Source organism: Taudactylus pleione, unplaced genomic scaffold, assembly GCF_031769625.1.
Source record: "Taudactylus pleione unplaced genomic scaffold, aTauple2 ptg001075l, whole genome shotgun sequence".
In the NCBI taxonomy this organism is placed as follows: domain Eukaryota; kingdom Metazoa; phylum Chordata; class Amphibia; order Anura; family Myobatrachidae; genus Taudactylus; species Taudactylus pleione.
Window position 1 is genome coordinate 1,413,870 of NW_028285476.1, and position 18,596 is coordinate 1,432,465.

Below are 18,596 nucleotides of genomic sequence, written 5' to 3' on the forward strand. Positions count from 1 at the left end.
GAATCTCACCAGAGCAGAAAAGAAGGCCTTAAAGAATTTAAATACTAAAAACAAGATAGTTATTAAACCCACGGATAAAGGGGGACGTTTAGTCATTATGGATCTGGAAGCCTATAATAGTGAAGCGGAAAATCTCTTGAAGGATGAAGATACTTATAAAATATTAGAAAAAAAACCCACTGATACTTTCCAAAAAGAACTGGATTTGATTTTAAAGAAGGGAAAAGAAGAATTGATACTCACAGATAAAGAATATAATTACATTAATACTAAAGATCCTAAAATTCCAGTTTTTTACCATCTCCCCAAAGTCCATAAAAATTGGGAAAACCCACCAGGGAGGCTCATAGTAGCCGGAACGGGATCCTTAACCTCCAACCTGTCAGTATATATTGAACTTTTTTTGCAACCAGCAGCTATAGAACAACGCAGTTATTTGAAAGACACCACACAGGTTCTAAATATACTTAAATACATCATTTGGCAAGAAACATATTTTTTGGAAACGTGTGATGTCAAATCCCTGTATATGTGTATACATCATGATAAGGGATGTAGAAATTTACAAAAAATATTGGCAAAAGATTCTGATCTTCAAAAACAAGAAATAGAATTTATCATGGAGGGTATAAGTTTCATATTATCCCACAACTATTTTTAGTTTGGAGACAAATTCTATATACAGCAGAGAGGTACGGCAATGGGTACCAACTTTGCACCATCATATGCCAACCTGTACCTAGCCCAGTGGGAAAATTAATATATTTGGAGTAATAATATATATGAATAACCTCTGGGCTAGGTATATTGATGATGTGATCATTGTATGGGATGGAACGGAAGAAAACCTTAACCAATTCATCCAGTATATAAAAATCAAAATGAGTACAGCCTGAAGTTTACAAGTGAAGTGAGTAACACCAGTAAAAATTTTGTAGACCTTACGATATTTATAGGCCAAGGAAGAATTGAAACCAAGACCTGTACCAAAACTGTGGATTGTAATAGCTATCTTGACGCCCATAGTAATCATCATAAAAGTTGGGTTTCCAACATCCCTAAAGGACAATTGAGTAGAGTAAGGAGGAATTGTTCGAAGATGGAGGATTTTGAGAAACAATCCACTAATTTACTCTTACAAGTTAAAGAGAAAAACTATTGTATGGAGTTAGTTGAAAAAAATAAGGTGGAAATTCAATCCTTGGACAGAGATCCCATGTTACATTATAAAGAGAACAAAAGAGAGAATATACTGGAAACTCTCTTCATCACTAACTACTCAGGTCAGAGCAGGCTTCTGGAGGCCAGTCTGAATAAGCATTGGCACATTTTATTAGCCAACGAGGATTTGAAACAAATTTTACCTGATATACCAAAAATAGTATACAAAAGAGCGCCCACCATAAGAAATAAACTTGTGAAGAGCCACCTTAAGGGAAAAAAACTAACCTGGTTGGATAGTACTACACCCGGCTTCTATTACTGTAACACCTGTGGAGCCTGCAAAAAGATGCATACTTATACTAAGAAACCAATACCCAAAGTTATTTCCAATACCACCGGAAAAACATACAAAATATGGGACAGGATCACATGTCATTCCAAAGTGGTTGTGTATCTATTACACTGTCCCTGCGGATTTCAATATGTGGGAAAGACCCTCCATAAGCTGAGTATAAGAATCAACGAACATCTTTACAACATAAAGAACAAAAAGGAAAACCACAGTGTACCAAAACATTTTAATGAGTTGCACAACAGTGACCCAACACTATTGGGTTTTGTAGGCCTCAAATTAGTTAAAATTCCATGGAGAGGGGGGAACCTTAATGATTATTTGCTAAAAGAAGAAAGTAAGCTTATTTATGAATTAGGCACTCTGACCCCTAAGGGTCTAAATATAGATTTCGACCTATGTCCCTTTCTTAATTGATCATATTCTTTAACCACTTTTTTAAATTACTGTACTTTTTATTTACTTATTTATTATTTTTTTGCATCAATTTTAATAAAGGGGATTTATCAATAGCATTATCATTCTATATACACTCATACTAATCTTTTCGACATATATTCATATATCATATTTTTACATTACCAGTCTATCTATTTCTGGAATATCGAATATATTTAAATATTAATTCTCGCTCGGTCCATTTAGACCCTTACCATTTGGTCCTGCGTATTGTCTTATGTATCGTTTGTCTGTTTTTCGTTTGTTTGTGTATGATGAGTAGATCTCCCATTAGGAGATTAGGATAAGTACCTATACTCTGTTGCTAATAATATGGAATATAGACCAGTTCCCCTTTCTTTCCCTGATATCGGGAGATAAGGGCAACCAAAAACAGCATGGCCGTTCAGTGTGTAAGGGCGGAAGTAACGCCCCCCGTCTGTGACAGGATATGACGTACCGTGTCAGTAGGGATAAAGGAGAAGAAGATCCATGGACTCTGCATCCTGACGAAGCCTGTGAACAGGCAAAACGCGTCGATTGCAGTGGACATTGATGGGACGCTGAATCGGACCAGCACGGTTACATCTTGCATCCCTGTCTGCCGGCAGACTCTTTTGTTCTCCACTCCTCTGGACTGGACTGTCACTACTGGAGCTTAAATTCACGGTGATCTATACAGACTTCAGTTCGTATCCACCATCAGACACAGGTACCTATAGGGATATGCATATACCATTTATAGGTGTTTTCCCACTGTGATTGTCCCAGACTGGACTGTCATCACCGGAACTTTAGGCACTGTGATCTGTACAGACTTCAGTTCATATCCAACACTAGATACAGGCACCCATCCTGATAAGTACATACCATTTACAATATTGTATCCTGAGGAAAGAACTAACAAAGGTTCTGAAACATTGATAATGGGCCTGATTCAGAGCCGGACGCAATTAGCGCTCGCTCGTTCAGAAAAAGGGGGTGGCTATTCAAATGATCCGTTCGCTCTTTGCGGTCTGTTGACGCCTCCATATCTGAACGAGTGAACAAAACTTGCGGACGTTTATTTGAAAAATACGCCCCCTGGCCGCTCGCATCATACGTCATGTCTGCTATTTATTAGATTAATCGAGTACATCGAACAGCGTATGAACTGCTCGCTATTCTTGTGGTTGTTTTTTCCTACCACTATATTGGGAGCAGTTTTGACTATAAAACAACCAGGTGACATGGTCAATGACGCTGCTGTTGTAATTATGCACACCCATAAAACGCCCGTTTTGACCTTTAAGCACGCCTGCGTTCTGATCTCCACTCCCCGTTTTCAAGCACCTTCCCCTGTTACCACCCACATATGCCTCATCCTGTACTGAAAGTAGCAGGCATTCGCTATATAGCGAACAAACGATTTTCGTCCGCACTGACTGGTTCGCGCATGCGTATTATAAACCGTACGCATGCGCAAAAGTGCGAACATCGCTCGGAACGAGCGTACTGCCACTTACGAGCGGCTCTGAATCAGGCCCAATATCCACACGAGTACTGTCTTTTGTCAAGTCGTCGTGAGTGCCGCCCATTGCTGCATATATATATATATATATATATATATATACACATATATATTCACCAGACAGGCAGCACTCACGTTTCTTCAAATATAGCCGTACTTGTGTCTTCCTAGGTATCCACTGCAGGATCCAAATATATAACGTACAGAAGGCGGCAATCAGAAATCATACCATGACCCTGGCAGAAATGAAGTCAACGTTTCGAGATTTTAATATCTCTTCATCAGGACATACAAAAACAAGTACATCTACATACCTATAAACCGTCCAACACGTTTCCAGCTGGTCCGCCGGGCGCCGCCGAGTGCGCACAATAGTGACATCATCAGCTAGTGACCCGCAGATCAGCTGTAGCAATTAAAAACATAAACAATGTTACACAATGCAACAATACAAAGTGATATGATAATACAACATGGTGCAATAACAACACATAAAACAAACAAATGTATCCATATATTGGATCCGGATATCGCATAAAGTATAGCAATTGCAAATATTATAATTAAATTAACATCCTTTACAACAAAACCAATATTCAGAATCAATTCTTAATGCCACTTAGTACACAATCATAGGCAAGTTAACCCTATCCTGTATTATAAAATTACCACAGTTCTATTATCTTGCTACAAAAAACAGTGTACGGGGTTTACATTGAACCACAGAAAAATAAAAGATTCCCTCCAGCTCACTGCAGCAGTATCAACAAAAAATACTTAAATCCTACATGATAATAGAGATTCAGAGGTATTAGTTACATACATTTGCAAATATATAAGCGCCAGGACATCGTCAAGGCTCCTCTATACTGGTGTCTCTAACATTAAGGGGTCATGTCTTATATATATTTAAACTTGTATCAAATTAGAGGAGCGGAGAAAAAATCTTAATCGGGTGCCCTCCAAGACAAACACGGAACTTGTGTAGCCACGTATATAACTTCAATTCCAGCGGCACTCAGGAACAAATGAAACATACAACGGGGTATGTACCAACGTTTCAAAGCTCTATTTGCTGCATTTATGTCAGGGTGCACCATGACGAAAATGCCGCAAATAGAGCATTGAAATGTTGGCACATACCCCGTTGTATGTTTCATTTGTTCCTGAGTGCCGCCGGAATTTAAGATATATATATATATATATATATATATATATATATATAATATAGTGCTATAAACTACTGTGTGTGCAAAATATTTTCTAGTTTACCTTTATCTTGACAACGGCCAGGTCAGAATTCTAAAATCATATCTTCCTAGAGTATACCAGTTTATTGTACACTCTTAATATCTTCTTTCTTTTTGACAGATATTAAAAAGAAAAGACCACAACAAAAGTAAAACCTTCTCTGTCCTTAAAAAGGAATATTTTGTAATAAATAATGAGTAAAAAAAACCTAATTATAAAACACAAAGCAAACTATAAAAACAGCTCCTGTTACTAAGGGGTTTAAACATACACCACAGGAGGAATTTTTCAGTGTGATAATATTCTGCATTCCCCATTTCATCTCAAATTGGGATAGCCTGGGCTGAATGAGTTAATTTGTGTTACATAACACATTTAACATTCTGAATTGACTATAACTGGACAATAAATGGGAATCACAAGTATGTTTTTGACTTTTTTTTTTATACTACATTCATGTCTCCATTATAGCAGCCATGTTGTTGTAGCAAATCTCATAAGTGCCTATACATTTTGATCCCCATGAAAATGGCCGCTGACATGTAAATCTGGGCATAGAATAGCAAAGGAATAAATAAATAGTTTCCTGTATCAGGAAAGGAAGTGATGTGCGGCCAGGGAGAGGCTTTGTGTGTGTACTGGTAGTGTTAGGCACAGGCAGCAGCGGACAGCTTAATAGTACTCTCACAACCCAGATCAGGAGGGCTCTCTGGTTGCAGCAGCCTGTGTGGTCTCAGATTAGAACAATACAAGAAGATCTGTGCAGCTGCATGGAGCAGTGATGTGATTTCAGGCTGGAGGTAAGGAGCACAAGGCTAATAGTAACTTACATGGTCATAGACAGGTACAGTAACATAACTAATTTATTCACATGTATTCTTCAACTAAGCTGGCATACAGTTTCCCATAGCAACAACTATAAAGCCATTAACAAAAAAAAATACAAAAATATGATTTCTATTTATTACTCTGCAACACTTTGAGTTGCGAAACATTAGAAAACTCTGAGTATTACTATTGTTCTCATCCAAATAAAATATGCAGATTTATATGATTTGGAAAGCCCTATGTTCTGAAATTACCAATAAATGATGCAGTAAGGTGGCCCTAGTGTTGTCTGTCTTATTCTGACACCACTTTCATTGTATAAAAAAAGAGTCAGGGTCCACATCTGCAATGGTAGTTTATGTCAATCAGAAGCAGACAATGTTCTCTTTTTTTTTTTTTTTAAACCTTTATGTAATTGTAATTTAGAGAGATTGCAGTCCTCTGTATTGCACTTGTTTTGAAAATGTTGATTTATTGTAGCCCCTTTATTACTCAGATGTGTAGTCCATTCCAACACAAGGCTATTTATGAAGTGGGGGCAAGGATTTACCCCTAAATGTTAGTGCCCTCTAAAAATTCACTCAAAACCCGCCAAAAGCCTCCTCTTTGTAAATATAGCCATAAGCCTTAAAGCAGTGGTCGCCAACCTGTAGCTCGTGAGCTACCGGTAGCTTGCGGTCTTAATTTTGGTAGCTCACCTAGCTGCAGTACTGCCGAGTCAACTAGGAGGAAGTGACCTCTGATGTGTTCTCCGTGGCGTCGACTCCATGGGTGGAGCCACAGGGAAGTACAGCCTCTACAGCATTTTAGTTGCTCTTCAGGAGGTTTAATTTTTCTAAAGTAGTTCACACCTCAATTTTAGGTCCCCGACCACTGCCTTAAAGAGTACCATTGCCCCCTGTTTTTTGTCTGTATCCCTTCCCTCGCCATTTAATATGTTTATACTTCTAATAAAAAGTATTCTGGAAAAAAAGAGTACCATTGACTGAGAAGGTCCTTGTTGGTATCCCAAAAGAGAGAGCATAGGCCTCTTTACTTCGGTTCGCGATAATGAAATGATTGTCATTCTAGCATTCCCGCTAGGCTGTTTCAGTGGGGCGCTGCGCCCTGCCCTAAATCTAAAGGATAGAAAGAATCCTGCCCTCTGGCATGGCGCCCTGCTGAAACAGCCTGCATGTGCCGTCCCCTCCCGCGGGCCGCAGTGTACCGTGGGTGGGGAAAACAGCGGTGAGCGGTCCCCACCAGTGAATGTAGCGCTTGGGGGCTGCCCGGCATGTCCGTAAGTAGCGGACACGTCCCCAAAAGTGACGAAAAGGGAATGCGTCTTAAGTACACGCCCCCTTTTCATTGGCCACGCCCACCTTTCTATGGGTCTGGTGCCGGACCTAGAGTGAACACTACATTCTGAGCATAAACTAGGCATTGCTCTGCCGATATATACAAAGATCAGCCGTTGAAATGAGTAACATTGATTATCTTGTTACATTGGCACCTGTCAAGGGTTGGGATATATTATGCAACAAGGGAACAGTCAGTTCTTGAAGTTGATGTGTTGGAAGCAGAAAAAATGGCCAAGCTTAATGACCTGACTGACTTTGACAAGTGCCAAATTGTGATGGCTAGATGACTGGTCAGAGCATCTCCAGAACGGCAGGTCTTGTGGGATGTTCCCAGTTTGCAGTGGTTAATACATACTAAAAGTGTTCCAAGGAAGGACAACCTGTGACCTGGCAACAGGGTCATGGGCGCCCGAGGCTCATTGATGCATGTGGAGAGTGAAGACCAGCCCTATCTGGTCAGATCCCACAGAAGAGCTACTGTAGCACAAATTACTGAAAAAGTTAATGCTGGCAATGATAGAAAGGTGTCAGAACACACAGCGCATCACAGCTTGCTGCGTATGTGCTGCAAAGCTGCAGACCAGTCAGAGTGCCCATGCTGACCCCTTTCCACTGAGGAAAGCGATAACAAAGTGTACCTGAGCATCAGAACTGGATAATGGAGCAATAGAAGAAGGTGGCCTGGTCTGCTTAATCACATTTTCTTTTACATCATGTGGACGGCCGGGTGCATGTGTGTCATTTATCTGGAAAATGAAGGCACCAGGGTGCACTGTGTGGAGAAGACAAGCTGGCAGAGGCAGTGTGATGCTGGTACAGTGTGATGTACTTTATCAACATTGTTACAGACCAAGTACATCCCTTCATGGCAACAGTATTCCCTGATGGCAGTGGCCTCTTTCAGCAGGATAATGCACCCTGCGACACGGCAAACATAGTTCAGGAATAGTTTGAGGAACATAAAAAATAATTCAAGGTGTTGACTTGGCCTCCAAATTCCCCAGATGTCAGTCTGATCGAGCATCTGTGGGATGTGTTGGGAAAGCAAGTCCGAACCATGGAGACCACGCATCACAACTTGCAGGACTCAAAGGATCTGCTGCCAACGTCTTTTTGCCAGATACCAGAGGACACCTTAATGGCTCAACAGGTCAGAGCTTGGCGGCACAAGGGGAACCTACACCGTATTAAGCAGGTGGTTTTAATGTTATGGCTGATCAGTTTTGAGCGCTGACTAGAGCACTACCATAGCGTTAACTCTGTGCTAAGTACTGGTGGGGTGAATACTGCTTTGGTGTATGGTGGTTGCAGTATAATGTAGGGCAGTGGCAGTTAACTTGATACACTTGTAGGTCATAATGTGCTGCTCTAAAAGGCTGTACATTACCCTTAATCATAATAAACAATATATTTAATCACAGAAAAAGGCACCACTTTATAAAAACATATCAACAGGCATTTTATTATAAGATAAACAGTATAACAAGCTATAACATCTAATAATTCAATGTGACTTCTGGGTTACCACATTTTCCACCAGGTTTAGAGAGTTTGGTCTAAAACGGAAACAGGCGCAACACCGTTTTGCAGAGAAGTTTCCATCCAATAACCAGTTGCATTTGTTGTATTCAATGTGCCCCATCTTCAGAAACATCTTTTCACATTTATAAGTGAAACCATAAAGAGATAATAACTTTGCAGCACATTGGTGCATAACATGGCCCTGGAAGGCTTGCCAAAGTTGAGGACTATTTTCTTTTAAGTGTTTTAATTGGTCCTCCTGAAGAGCTTGCACATGAATGAGCTTTTCCTCAAAATGTTTCTTATCTATACCTAGTCTCTCATATACTGTATAATGCCACTCTTCCCATAATGGAATGGATTACTGAGCAAGGATAGGAAAGGTTTGATGTCATTTAGTTTAGAAAATTGATTTGCAAACCCCTTTTTTTAGTACAGTCTGTCAGTCAACATCTGATGCACTGTACTGAGATTGACAGTCGCAACTCTTAGTGAGGGCTTCTTTGATAAGTGGCAAGTGGGTCATAGCACCAGATTTTAGCTGCCTAGAGAATAGTAACTAATCCACTAAGGAACCATTAATTAACAATACACTTAAGGTGGGTACACACTACACAGATATATCTGCAGATGATGGTTGTTCGTACACACTGAACAACCATCATCTGTGCCTGCCCGCAGTCCCGGCGACCAGGGTGCTTGTCCCAGCGGGCGGGGGGCGTGTCCCGCCCCCCTCCTCGCGGCTGCCGCTGTGTGTGTACGGGCGGTCTGCCGAGCGCCCGTACACACCTGCCGATGGACAGATATGTCTGCAGACATATCTGTCCATTGGCTGTGCAGCACAGCCAATGCGATATGTCGGTGAACACTGACGTTCACCGACATATCGCAGATACACACTGGCCGACGGGCAGCAGATACATTGGCCGATCAATTGATCGGCCAATATATCTGTCAGTGTATACCCAGCTTTTGTCAGGATTCAGGACTTTCCTGCACTGAAAGGAGATCACCGTGTGCAGATCGTCTGCTCTGTGATTCTCTGCTCTGCCCTGATATGTACACCCTCTTCTTCCTGCGTGTTTTTTTTTTTTTTTTTTAAATCTTCAAATAATCATAATAGTAAACTCAAACTTAATTAACTAAGTCAATGATCCAGAGCTAGTTTTTTGGGTACTACATGACCAGGCATAGAGAATTGGGTACTGGAACTGTTGACTGTTGCCTCAGCTATGGCATGGGCTACAAATGGCCACTTTATGGGCCTCTAGCTGGACAGTGCTTGCCTAGAATCTAGAACCCCTGGTACAGTCTTTTTTAGAGCTGCGCAAATGCCTCTGATGGCTGCTGGTTGTATTGTCAAATAAAATGACAGCAGTTGTTGCCAACCAATCCCATATTTAATTAACTATATGAGCAGAGTCAGATGTTGCCAGAGTGAATCTCTCAGGCCCTGTAACTCCAATCTCCAATCTCAGGTTCAGTGTTGGTTTGGTCTCAATATCTGCTTCATAAACTCTATTGTCTGTTGTACCTTGTAAAACTGCTCCAATTTTGTGACCGACACATCTCAACCTAGAATTAGAATTCCTTGGCAGCTTACAAAGTTGTCTGTTTGCATGTAGTGTAATTACATAACACGTAGCACAGAGGATGGTTTCACAATCAGTGCAGAGTCAGCTGGTTCTACCGAACATGATGGAATAGCCAAATGTCTGCAGTTGGTGCTCCCATTGTCCTCATCCAAACAATAGCTGCTCAGTGATATTGGAGGATTGAGCTGTACCAGTAGGGCACCAGTACTGAGCACCCCGTTCATAGATGTGCGCTCTGTACTTATTCCATTCCATCTTTTACTGTATATAAAAGAGGTAAAGGACGAAGATGAAACAAGAAAATATTGGCATACAGTGGGTGGCTAATTATAGTTCCTGATCCTGCAGTGCAGACAGTGGACATGAAGACCTGTGTCGATGTAAGTTAATGGTTCGGGAATTTTTTTTTTTTGTAAATATGTTCATTTTCACTAGTGCAGGTAGACAATAAATACTATTTCAAGAGGCTTTCATGAATTAAAAGAGGGTGCAATGTTTTGTGTTACTGTAGAGTAGTATTCCATGCATCTAACTAGGGTCAATCCTTTTTGTTATGAATCTGCATTCTCTTCCTGCCTGTTTTTGAAATGGACAGTGTCAGCATGATCTGCAGAGAGATTATCAGAATGCTCACAGCAGCACAGAGCATGTCAGATCAATGAACCAATTTTATGGCAGACAGTGACCTGTCCACAACTTCATGTGAGTGGGGCAGTGCCATGATATAGAGGGGTAATGGGAAGCTAGAGTGACACAGTGGAAAGTGCATGGTAAGGCTCCTGTCCAACTGATGTGGTAAGCGGATAAATGTCGTTCTTTAATCCATCTTGTTTGGTGTCTGGCAGTGGGAACACAAACTTTTTTTTTTTGTCACTTTCCACTAAACCCGTCGGCATAATCTGAACTGTTACAGCAACCTCTAACTTTCCAACTGTTTTACCATGGATTGGGTTGACAAACAGAAGATAAAGGTCCAACTAAACATTAATAATAATTTGAAGATTTCTACATATTCAGAAACCCGTTCACCTAATCTATTTCTACTACAGATCACAATATCAGCCCTATGTGACTGACAGGCTAAGTCAGGTATTGCTACAATACTGTACTTCTCACTGATTCAGAATATAACGTTACCCTGCCAGCTGTGACTTGCCATCATTTGATGCTGTAACTGTTACTGGGGTCCTGATGATCGTACAGATCTGCAAAAAGTAAAAGCACGCACACACGGAGCGATATATAGCGGTCGATCCGACGTATTGGAGCGATATCATAGCTATATTGTTCCGTGTGTGGGCATGATATTAACCACTGCGCGCTGCTGTGAGGTCGTCCATCGCTCTTTCTGACTGCACAAGAAATCTGGAGAATCGACGGATGATCACATGCTAGTCTATGCGGGGGGAGGGGCGGCATATTGTGCGGTCAGGCGGCGGATCACTCCATGTGTGGGAACTGCCCAATATGACTGCCGTCGGATCGCGCGCCACATCGCCGGCTACACATCGTACCGTGTGTAGTAGCCGGCTTTAATGTTTTGTTTTAAACGACATATTAACATGCTATTTTAGGTTTAGTTGTCCTTTTTAAATAACTGTTGTATTTCTAAACAAGGGAAGTATTAAACTGGGTTTACTTTTTTGCAGATACCGTGAGGACACGATTAGAAGCTCCCAGATTGAGAGGAAAGTCCCCGGCTTGTTAATGCATGGGGGCAGACCGGCATCACAATGTCTGTTGTAGATAAACAGCTCTTCTATGACTGTTTTCAGAGTTTACTTTCTGAAAAGAGAGAAGATAATTCCATGTATCTGACAACTGAAAAGTACAGCGAAATAATCGAACAGGTCAAAATTGCCAAACTTGAGAAGAAAAAGTCATCCCTTTCCTACCGGCGTCTGAAAAGGTTTCAGATCTGTTGTGTTGGAGATGAAGAGAAACTCATTGCTCCGCTATCTGAAACTAGTATGAGCGTCCAGTACTATATAACCAATGAGGATATGTATGACGTACTGCACAAAGCTCATGTAAACACGGGACATGGAGGAAAACACAGGATGCTGGCAGAATTGAAAAAGAGCTATAAAAATGTGACTCAGGAGGTGGTCCTGTTGTTCCTCAAGTTGTGTCTCACCTGCCAGCAGAAGCTCAGTTCTCAAAAGAAAACAATTGTTGTCAAACCTGTTAAGTTCTCTGAGATGGAAAGTCGATGTCAGGTTGATTTGATTGACATGCAGTTGCAATCCGATAATCCGTTTCAGTTCATCATGGTCTATCAAGACTACGTGACGAAATTTGTCCAGTTAAGACCGTTAACCTCGAAAAAACCTAGTGAAGTAGCAAAACAATTGTTAGACATCTTTTGCATATTCGGAGCGCCATCCATTATACAGTCAGATAGCGGTAGAGCGTTTGCTAACTGTTTAATAAGTGAATTGAGGACTATGTGGCCTAACTTAAAAGTAGTTCATGGGAAGCTACCTGATAGCCAGAATGAATCTAATGCTGAGACTTCCCATCAGGAAATCCAGAACATGCTTCTAGCCTGGATGGATATGGAAAAAAGTACAAAATGGTCAGAGGGGCTTCGCTTTGTTCAAATAATGAAGAACACAGATTACCATGAAAGTATATACCAGTCTCCGTACCAAGCCATGTTTGGCCGGAGCATTAAAATAGGACTGTCCACATCATCTCTTCCTAACGAAGCTGTGGATGAACTTGAAACAGAAGAGGAGCTGGAGGAATTGCTGCATACTGTAAAGAACAGACGGTTTGAAATTGGAAGGCGAGAAAATGAAAATCTGGTCACGGATACTGCGGAGAATGAAATTATCACTTTTGATCTGGCCCCTGATGAGAATTCTAATGATAGAAAATTGACCAAAGATGAATTGATAAGTTAGGACTAAATAACCAGCTGCATACGCGTGTGGGGCAATGTTCAGGGGAAAAATGAAGAAGAAATAAAATTGCAGAAATATATTCTGTACTCTTTCAAGAATAACTAGTTCAAAAAAATTAAGACAAGTTTTAAATGTAAGTTAAAAAATGTTTAGAGCCTAAGCATGAGGCCATCTGTATATTCACATTGTACTCTGGGCTATGCGAGCATCATGCCCAATATTACAAAAACTTATCTGTAATCAGTTGCTTAGATGGGCTCTCTAGTTCACTGTATCAAACGTCTGTTGCTCATTATTCTTATTATTAGTGAGTTATAAAGACAAGAACTAGTGTTGTACATTGTAAGCAGTGCAGACACAGAAAAAATATAACCATCAAAACTTTATATAATTTAATGAAGCGTGAAAATACAATCGGAATCAGGATCATAACCCTGCAAAAATAGGGACTCTGCTCAAATATGTACAATTTACAGGTGGTTTCAATAGGAAACTATAGGGGAACAAGCCGCCTCCCTAACACATTGAGCTCACAATGACAATTTTTGCGTAACTGAGTGACTATTTTGCTTCTGTGCATACGGGAAAATCCCTAAAGACTCCTACAGCGCATGTCTTAATACACATTGGGCCTGATTCGGCAAGGAACACAGTTGCATATGCGCATTCAATCGGCCAATTGTTGCATAATGTGTATGCATCGCAGTGCGCGTGCGGCAGAGTGATTGACAGGAAGTCCCTTTTGTGGGTGGTGACGGGGGGGCGGTCGGGCGAACGCAGGCGTGGCAGTGTGCGTTGGGATGGCGTTGCAGGGGCGTGCATAAATTATCCACTGTGATACCATGCGCAACCTGAGGCCTCCTAGCGTGGGCTGAAGTAAGCAATTCTGACCTGCCTTAACTGTGCGTATGGGTAAGATGTTACCGATTATTTCACTATGTTCGCCAAGTATACGGATGTAAGGGGAAGTGGGCGCCCTTATTTTAGGCTGCGATTGCAATACGAATGCAGACATATGCATATCCCCGCTGATATTAGCAACTTTGTTGCGTGCGTAGAAGCATTTCTCACTGTTATCTGTACTTTGTGAACCGTGAGGGGACTGTTAGAAAGTTCATATAACAATTTATTGTGGATACGATTATCTACTATAACAATTACCCTATGGGGTTGATTCAATTAGGTGTGAGTCTGCTGGAAGAATTAGTAAGTGTGCACATAGGCGGCACTTATGGTAGCTCTGAACTTACAAATTTCCGTTTCCAGCCACATAGAGCTAGAAACAAAAATCAGCGAGTCCATGGTAAAATGGAGGTGAGTGGAGCGCAAGATGAGCTGCCGTTGCCGGCATTTCCACGTTGTTGCAATGGCACTTTGCCCCGCTCGTCCCTCTTTGAATTGACCCCTATTTGCGTGAAAAAAAATATTTATTTGAATAGTGAGTTTAGATATTAAATATTTAGTCATTTAATAAATCTGCCTTGATTGAAGAGTTACAAGGGAGAATTCTTTTCTCAGCGATGTCTACGAAGTGCCCTCAGAACGCCTTGAGGACCGCCAGAGCGCTGGCAACTCATGGACTCTAACTTGGCACTTATCCATAATACCCCAGAGAGGTGCATAGGAAAATGAGTCATGTTGGGATACTGTAATTCTTATGTATGTGCTGAGCATGGAGACAGCACATTGCCGAGAATTTTTAATTCCTCACGGAATGCATTTTTTTTTATGGTTGTGTATATATGCTTTGTACTTGTAAAGTGTATGAAATACAGTGGACACTGCCCTTGCCCAGTGCAGCTGCACTTCTTAAGGAAATCAAAGTATTTATTGTCCGTTTCCAGGCTCTTTGAGTCAAGATATTTGTCTGTAGTTTGTGCCATAGTTTCACACAAGTCACTTTTTTTCCCCACTACAGTGTACGCCCAGAATAGAAAGTCATCTGTGTTTGAAAACCTTTTATATACAGCAAATAATGTGTATAATGTATTATGGGGGCGATTCAGACCTGGACGCTAAGCTGCGCAATTTCACTGCCGTCAGGGGTCGGGTATGTAAATTCCGCGATCGCATGGCCAGGCATAAGGACGCCCCCTATGTCTTAGAGAGCGACGGCAGAGTGAACACACGCCCACTTTTCTTTCTTAGCACACGTCATCTCCAGGAAGTATATGATTAATCTGTGCCATTGAGAACCATCGGAGCTGCACGCAGCCCTTGAGGTAGACCCTATCACGTCGCAAGCACTGCGATCACTGCAGGCTGAAATCTAACCAGGCGACGTGTACAAGAACGCTTCCATGCTAATTATGGACGCCCATTAAACGCCTTTTTGATGCCCAGACACGCCTTCGCAGCACCACTCCCCCGTTCACAAGCACCTTCCCCTGTTACCACCCACAAACGGCGCTGTCACTCAAAGTAGCATCCAGTCTGTGTACTACGAACGCACAATTCCCGAGCGTAGTGAGTGACTCGCGCATGCGCAGATGGGCGACAGTCACCCGTAGCGAGCGATCGCGGCTTAGCGACCGGGTCTGAGTCGGGCCCTATATCCTTGTGTTTTATGATGTATTATAATGTATTATTATGCCCTTATCTGTTTGAAGTCACCCTATTGGAATGGCCATTCAGATTTTATATCTGTCTATGTATGTTATAATCCTTTAAAGAACCACATTTTGGGTGCTCTCTCCTTTACATACTATACTTATTTTTGTATTGTGATGACAATGTTCCTGGACCCATAATCCTAATTCTACTTGGGGCATGTAGTTGTAGGCAGTTCACTTGCTGTACGAGCATAGAGATACTGCAGCCTTCCCCTGATAAACAGCCAGGTCAGTGCTTGCACTTTGAGGTACTCCAGATTCTGTCAGATTTTCAGATCGTTTTCATGTTTCAATGTTACAAAATGCTCTCTCATATCAGTATTTTAGTATTTTTAGCTGAGATGTCAGTATGTTTATCAGTTGCCGATCGGCCTCTGCTCCCTATACCCCTCCTGGTATTACAGTGCTGACATAAAGCAAAGGGGTAGAGTTGAGAGGCAAGTCCCACCTCTGAAACGCTCTCGCTGCCATGAGACTTCTCTCCAGCCTGCAAAGCTTGAAACATTCTCTAAGATCCTCTAAGACTAACCTACCTACTTGTTCACCCCCTAACTTACCTGTTCATGAAAGCCTACCAATCCAACGTCTAACCTACCATTTCATGATATCCTATCAATCTACTGCCTTACCTACCTGTTCAGAAAAGCCTACCAATCCACAAACTCCTCCCACATTCATAATATACCTCCAATTACTGTGTCACCCTCTCGTTTCTTCTCTCCGACCCCAGTTTGACTGTAAGCTCTCACAAGCAGGTCCCTCCCTCTTGTGTCTACCGTTCCCTATCTCCTCTTATATGTGTATCCTTACATCCTACAATCTTTTCCTTTCTTACTTGCAAAGTAATTTGCTCCATCCCTCAAACCTGTTTTCTATCTGTTTTCTGTTGTCCCTGTTGTGTTATTTGTCATGTTATACCATGTAATGCCAATTATGTTATACTGTTTACAGTATGTCATGTTATATTATGTCATCCCGCTTGTTTTGTGTACCATTCTCATTATACCTACTGCACTACTGTTGTAGCATCATATAAATAAACTATAATAATAATTGCCTAACTTGTGATTAGAGTGCACACCAGCCATCTACCATGAAAATTGCTAGACTTATTTTTTTTTTTTTGATGCTGTTTATTGAATTTTTTTTCAATTAATTACAGAACATAGCAAACTTATACATACACAGATAAGCTTAGAAATTACAGAACACATGGAAAATAGGCCTTTGAAAAGACACCTAACAATAAGGAAATTAATAATAGATGATTACACTCAAGGTTACAGTATTCAGAGAAAAATTAACAAAAATAAATCGGCAATAATTAGAATGTGGGGTGAAAGTAGGGAGGGGGGGAGATAAAGGAGGGAAAGGGAGAGGCTCCAGCCAGCATGCACCACTGGTGCAATTTAATCAACAATATAAAGAAATAAGGCTATATGGGGTTCACCCTGAAAGTGGTCGGTCCAAGGCCTCCAAACTCTTATGAAATTGGCTCAAGTATCACGCAAAATCGAAGATATTCTCTCCATGCAATATGTGGTCCATATGGCAGTGATGGTAAGATAGACAGGGCTGTAGTCAATTTCCAGTGGGTGGAAATGTGGCATTTTGCTGAGTTTAAGATATGGTTAATTAATTTCTGCGTTGGCCGAGAGAGATAAGAAATAGGACAGGATAATAGAGAATATAACGGAGTATTAGGCATCTGTATTCCACAATTGATTTGATTAGGTCATGAACTGCCGACCAGTAGGGCAGTATATGAAAATTGCTAGACTTACTGGAACCCTTCGCTGGACAACCAGTAAGGTAGGCTGAATTCTCTCCTCCCCCATGTGCTTTGAGTATCTTCTAATAATCAAATTTGTCTTTGATATGGACCATGTACACCAATATCAATGCAGTTCAACATTATTTTATTTCTTTGTAGGCTTTACTTTATTCATAGTACACATGTATGCTATCTATTATGGGTTCATTGATGTAACCACAACTAGAACAGCTTTATTTATATATATATATATATATTTTTTTTTTTTTTGCATTCTTCCTACTCTGAAAATTTTTCGTTTTCTGTACAGTACATAACAAAATGATTTTACTGCATGAGACAAACAAAAGATCCTCCTTTGATGTATGGACTCCTCACTGCGTGCCAGATGAAATGGCTGGTGGATGCTGGCAGACACAACGAGGACACGTTTATCATAGAGACTGTTACATAACATAAGTAACTGGCTGCCAAGTCCTACATCCTTTCTGTGCCAGTGTTTTCCCTGGAAAAGATGAGTAAACACATCATTGGACACAAATGAGGACTACCTCCCGAAATGTCAATTTTAACTTTGGGTAGAGTTCACTGACAGACTAAGCTGGGGAGGGGGCTGCATTCCTTTGCCTACCATAAGCAGCAATCTCAGTATGAGGCATTTTGTGCTTCAATTTTGGTCCACACTTCAAATTTGCTCTGTTGGTAACAGCCTTTAATATATGAGCCTGTATACCGCTGGCAAATATATCTGAAAGGGTGGCATGGGATTTTTGGGTACTGCAGTATGTGTGAGCTGCCTATTAACACCTGGTTTGACCTAATAAAACATTACGGTTTGCACATTATTTGTGCTTATTTTTCCATAATTACTGCAGTTACAAATGTTCATTACTTTCACATAAGAAGTAATTTAGAGGTAATTTAAACTCAAAATATTCTAATTTTGAATCTTCTATGGAATGGATATCACTTATGTGCAACACAATTCAATACATACTGTGGCCCTCATTCAGACCCACTCGCGAGCGGCTGTCCGCTCGCAAGTGGGTCGATGGTCTGCGCATGCGCACGACGGAGGGAGCTCCGTCGTGCGCATGCGCGAGACGCGACGAGCGAAGGACTTTCCTTTGCTCGGAGTGTCTCATCAAAGGGGGCGTGCTGTCGATGTTGACTGACAGCACGCCCCCTTTGGTGGGCGTGCCGGGGGCGTGCCTGCCAGACGGAGGCGTTCCCCGTCCCCAAGGGAACGCCTACCGTCTGAAGCCGGCCCCACTGACATCACTAGTGATGTCAGTGGGAGTG

At 41.4% G+C, this 18,596-nt stretch overlaps 1 protein-coding gene across 2 annotated transcripts in view; it reads left to right on the forward strand.

Annotated features, from left to right (window-relative positions):
- Nucleotides 1-18,106, forward strand: part of LOC148453871 (KRAB domain-containing protein 2-like) — a 62,498-nt gene extending 44,392 nt beyond the window's left edge. The window contains exons 1-2 of one of the 2 annotated variants that reach the window (XM_088461587.1): nucleotides 5,339-5,515; nucleotides 11,649-18,106. In XM_088461587.1, coding sequence (XP_088317713.1) covers nucleotides 11,733-12,908 — 1,176 coding nt within the window. In that variant the 5' untranslated portion in view covers nucleotides 5,339-5,515; nucleotides 11,649-11,732 and the 3' untranslated portion in view covers nucleotides 12,909-18,106. Of the gene's footprint in view, nucleotides 1-5,338; nucleotides 5,516-11,648 lie in introns of those variants that run through there. The other variant, XM_088461588.1, reaches the window with a different exon arrangement.
- The last annotated feature ends 490 nt before the right edge of the window (nucleotides 18,107-18,596 follow it).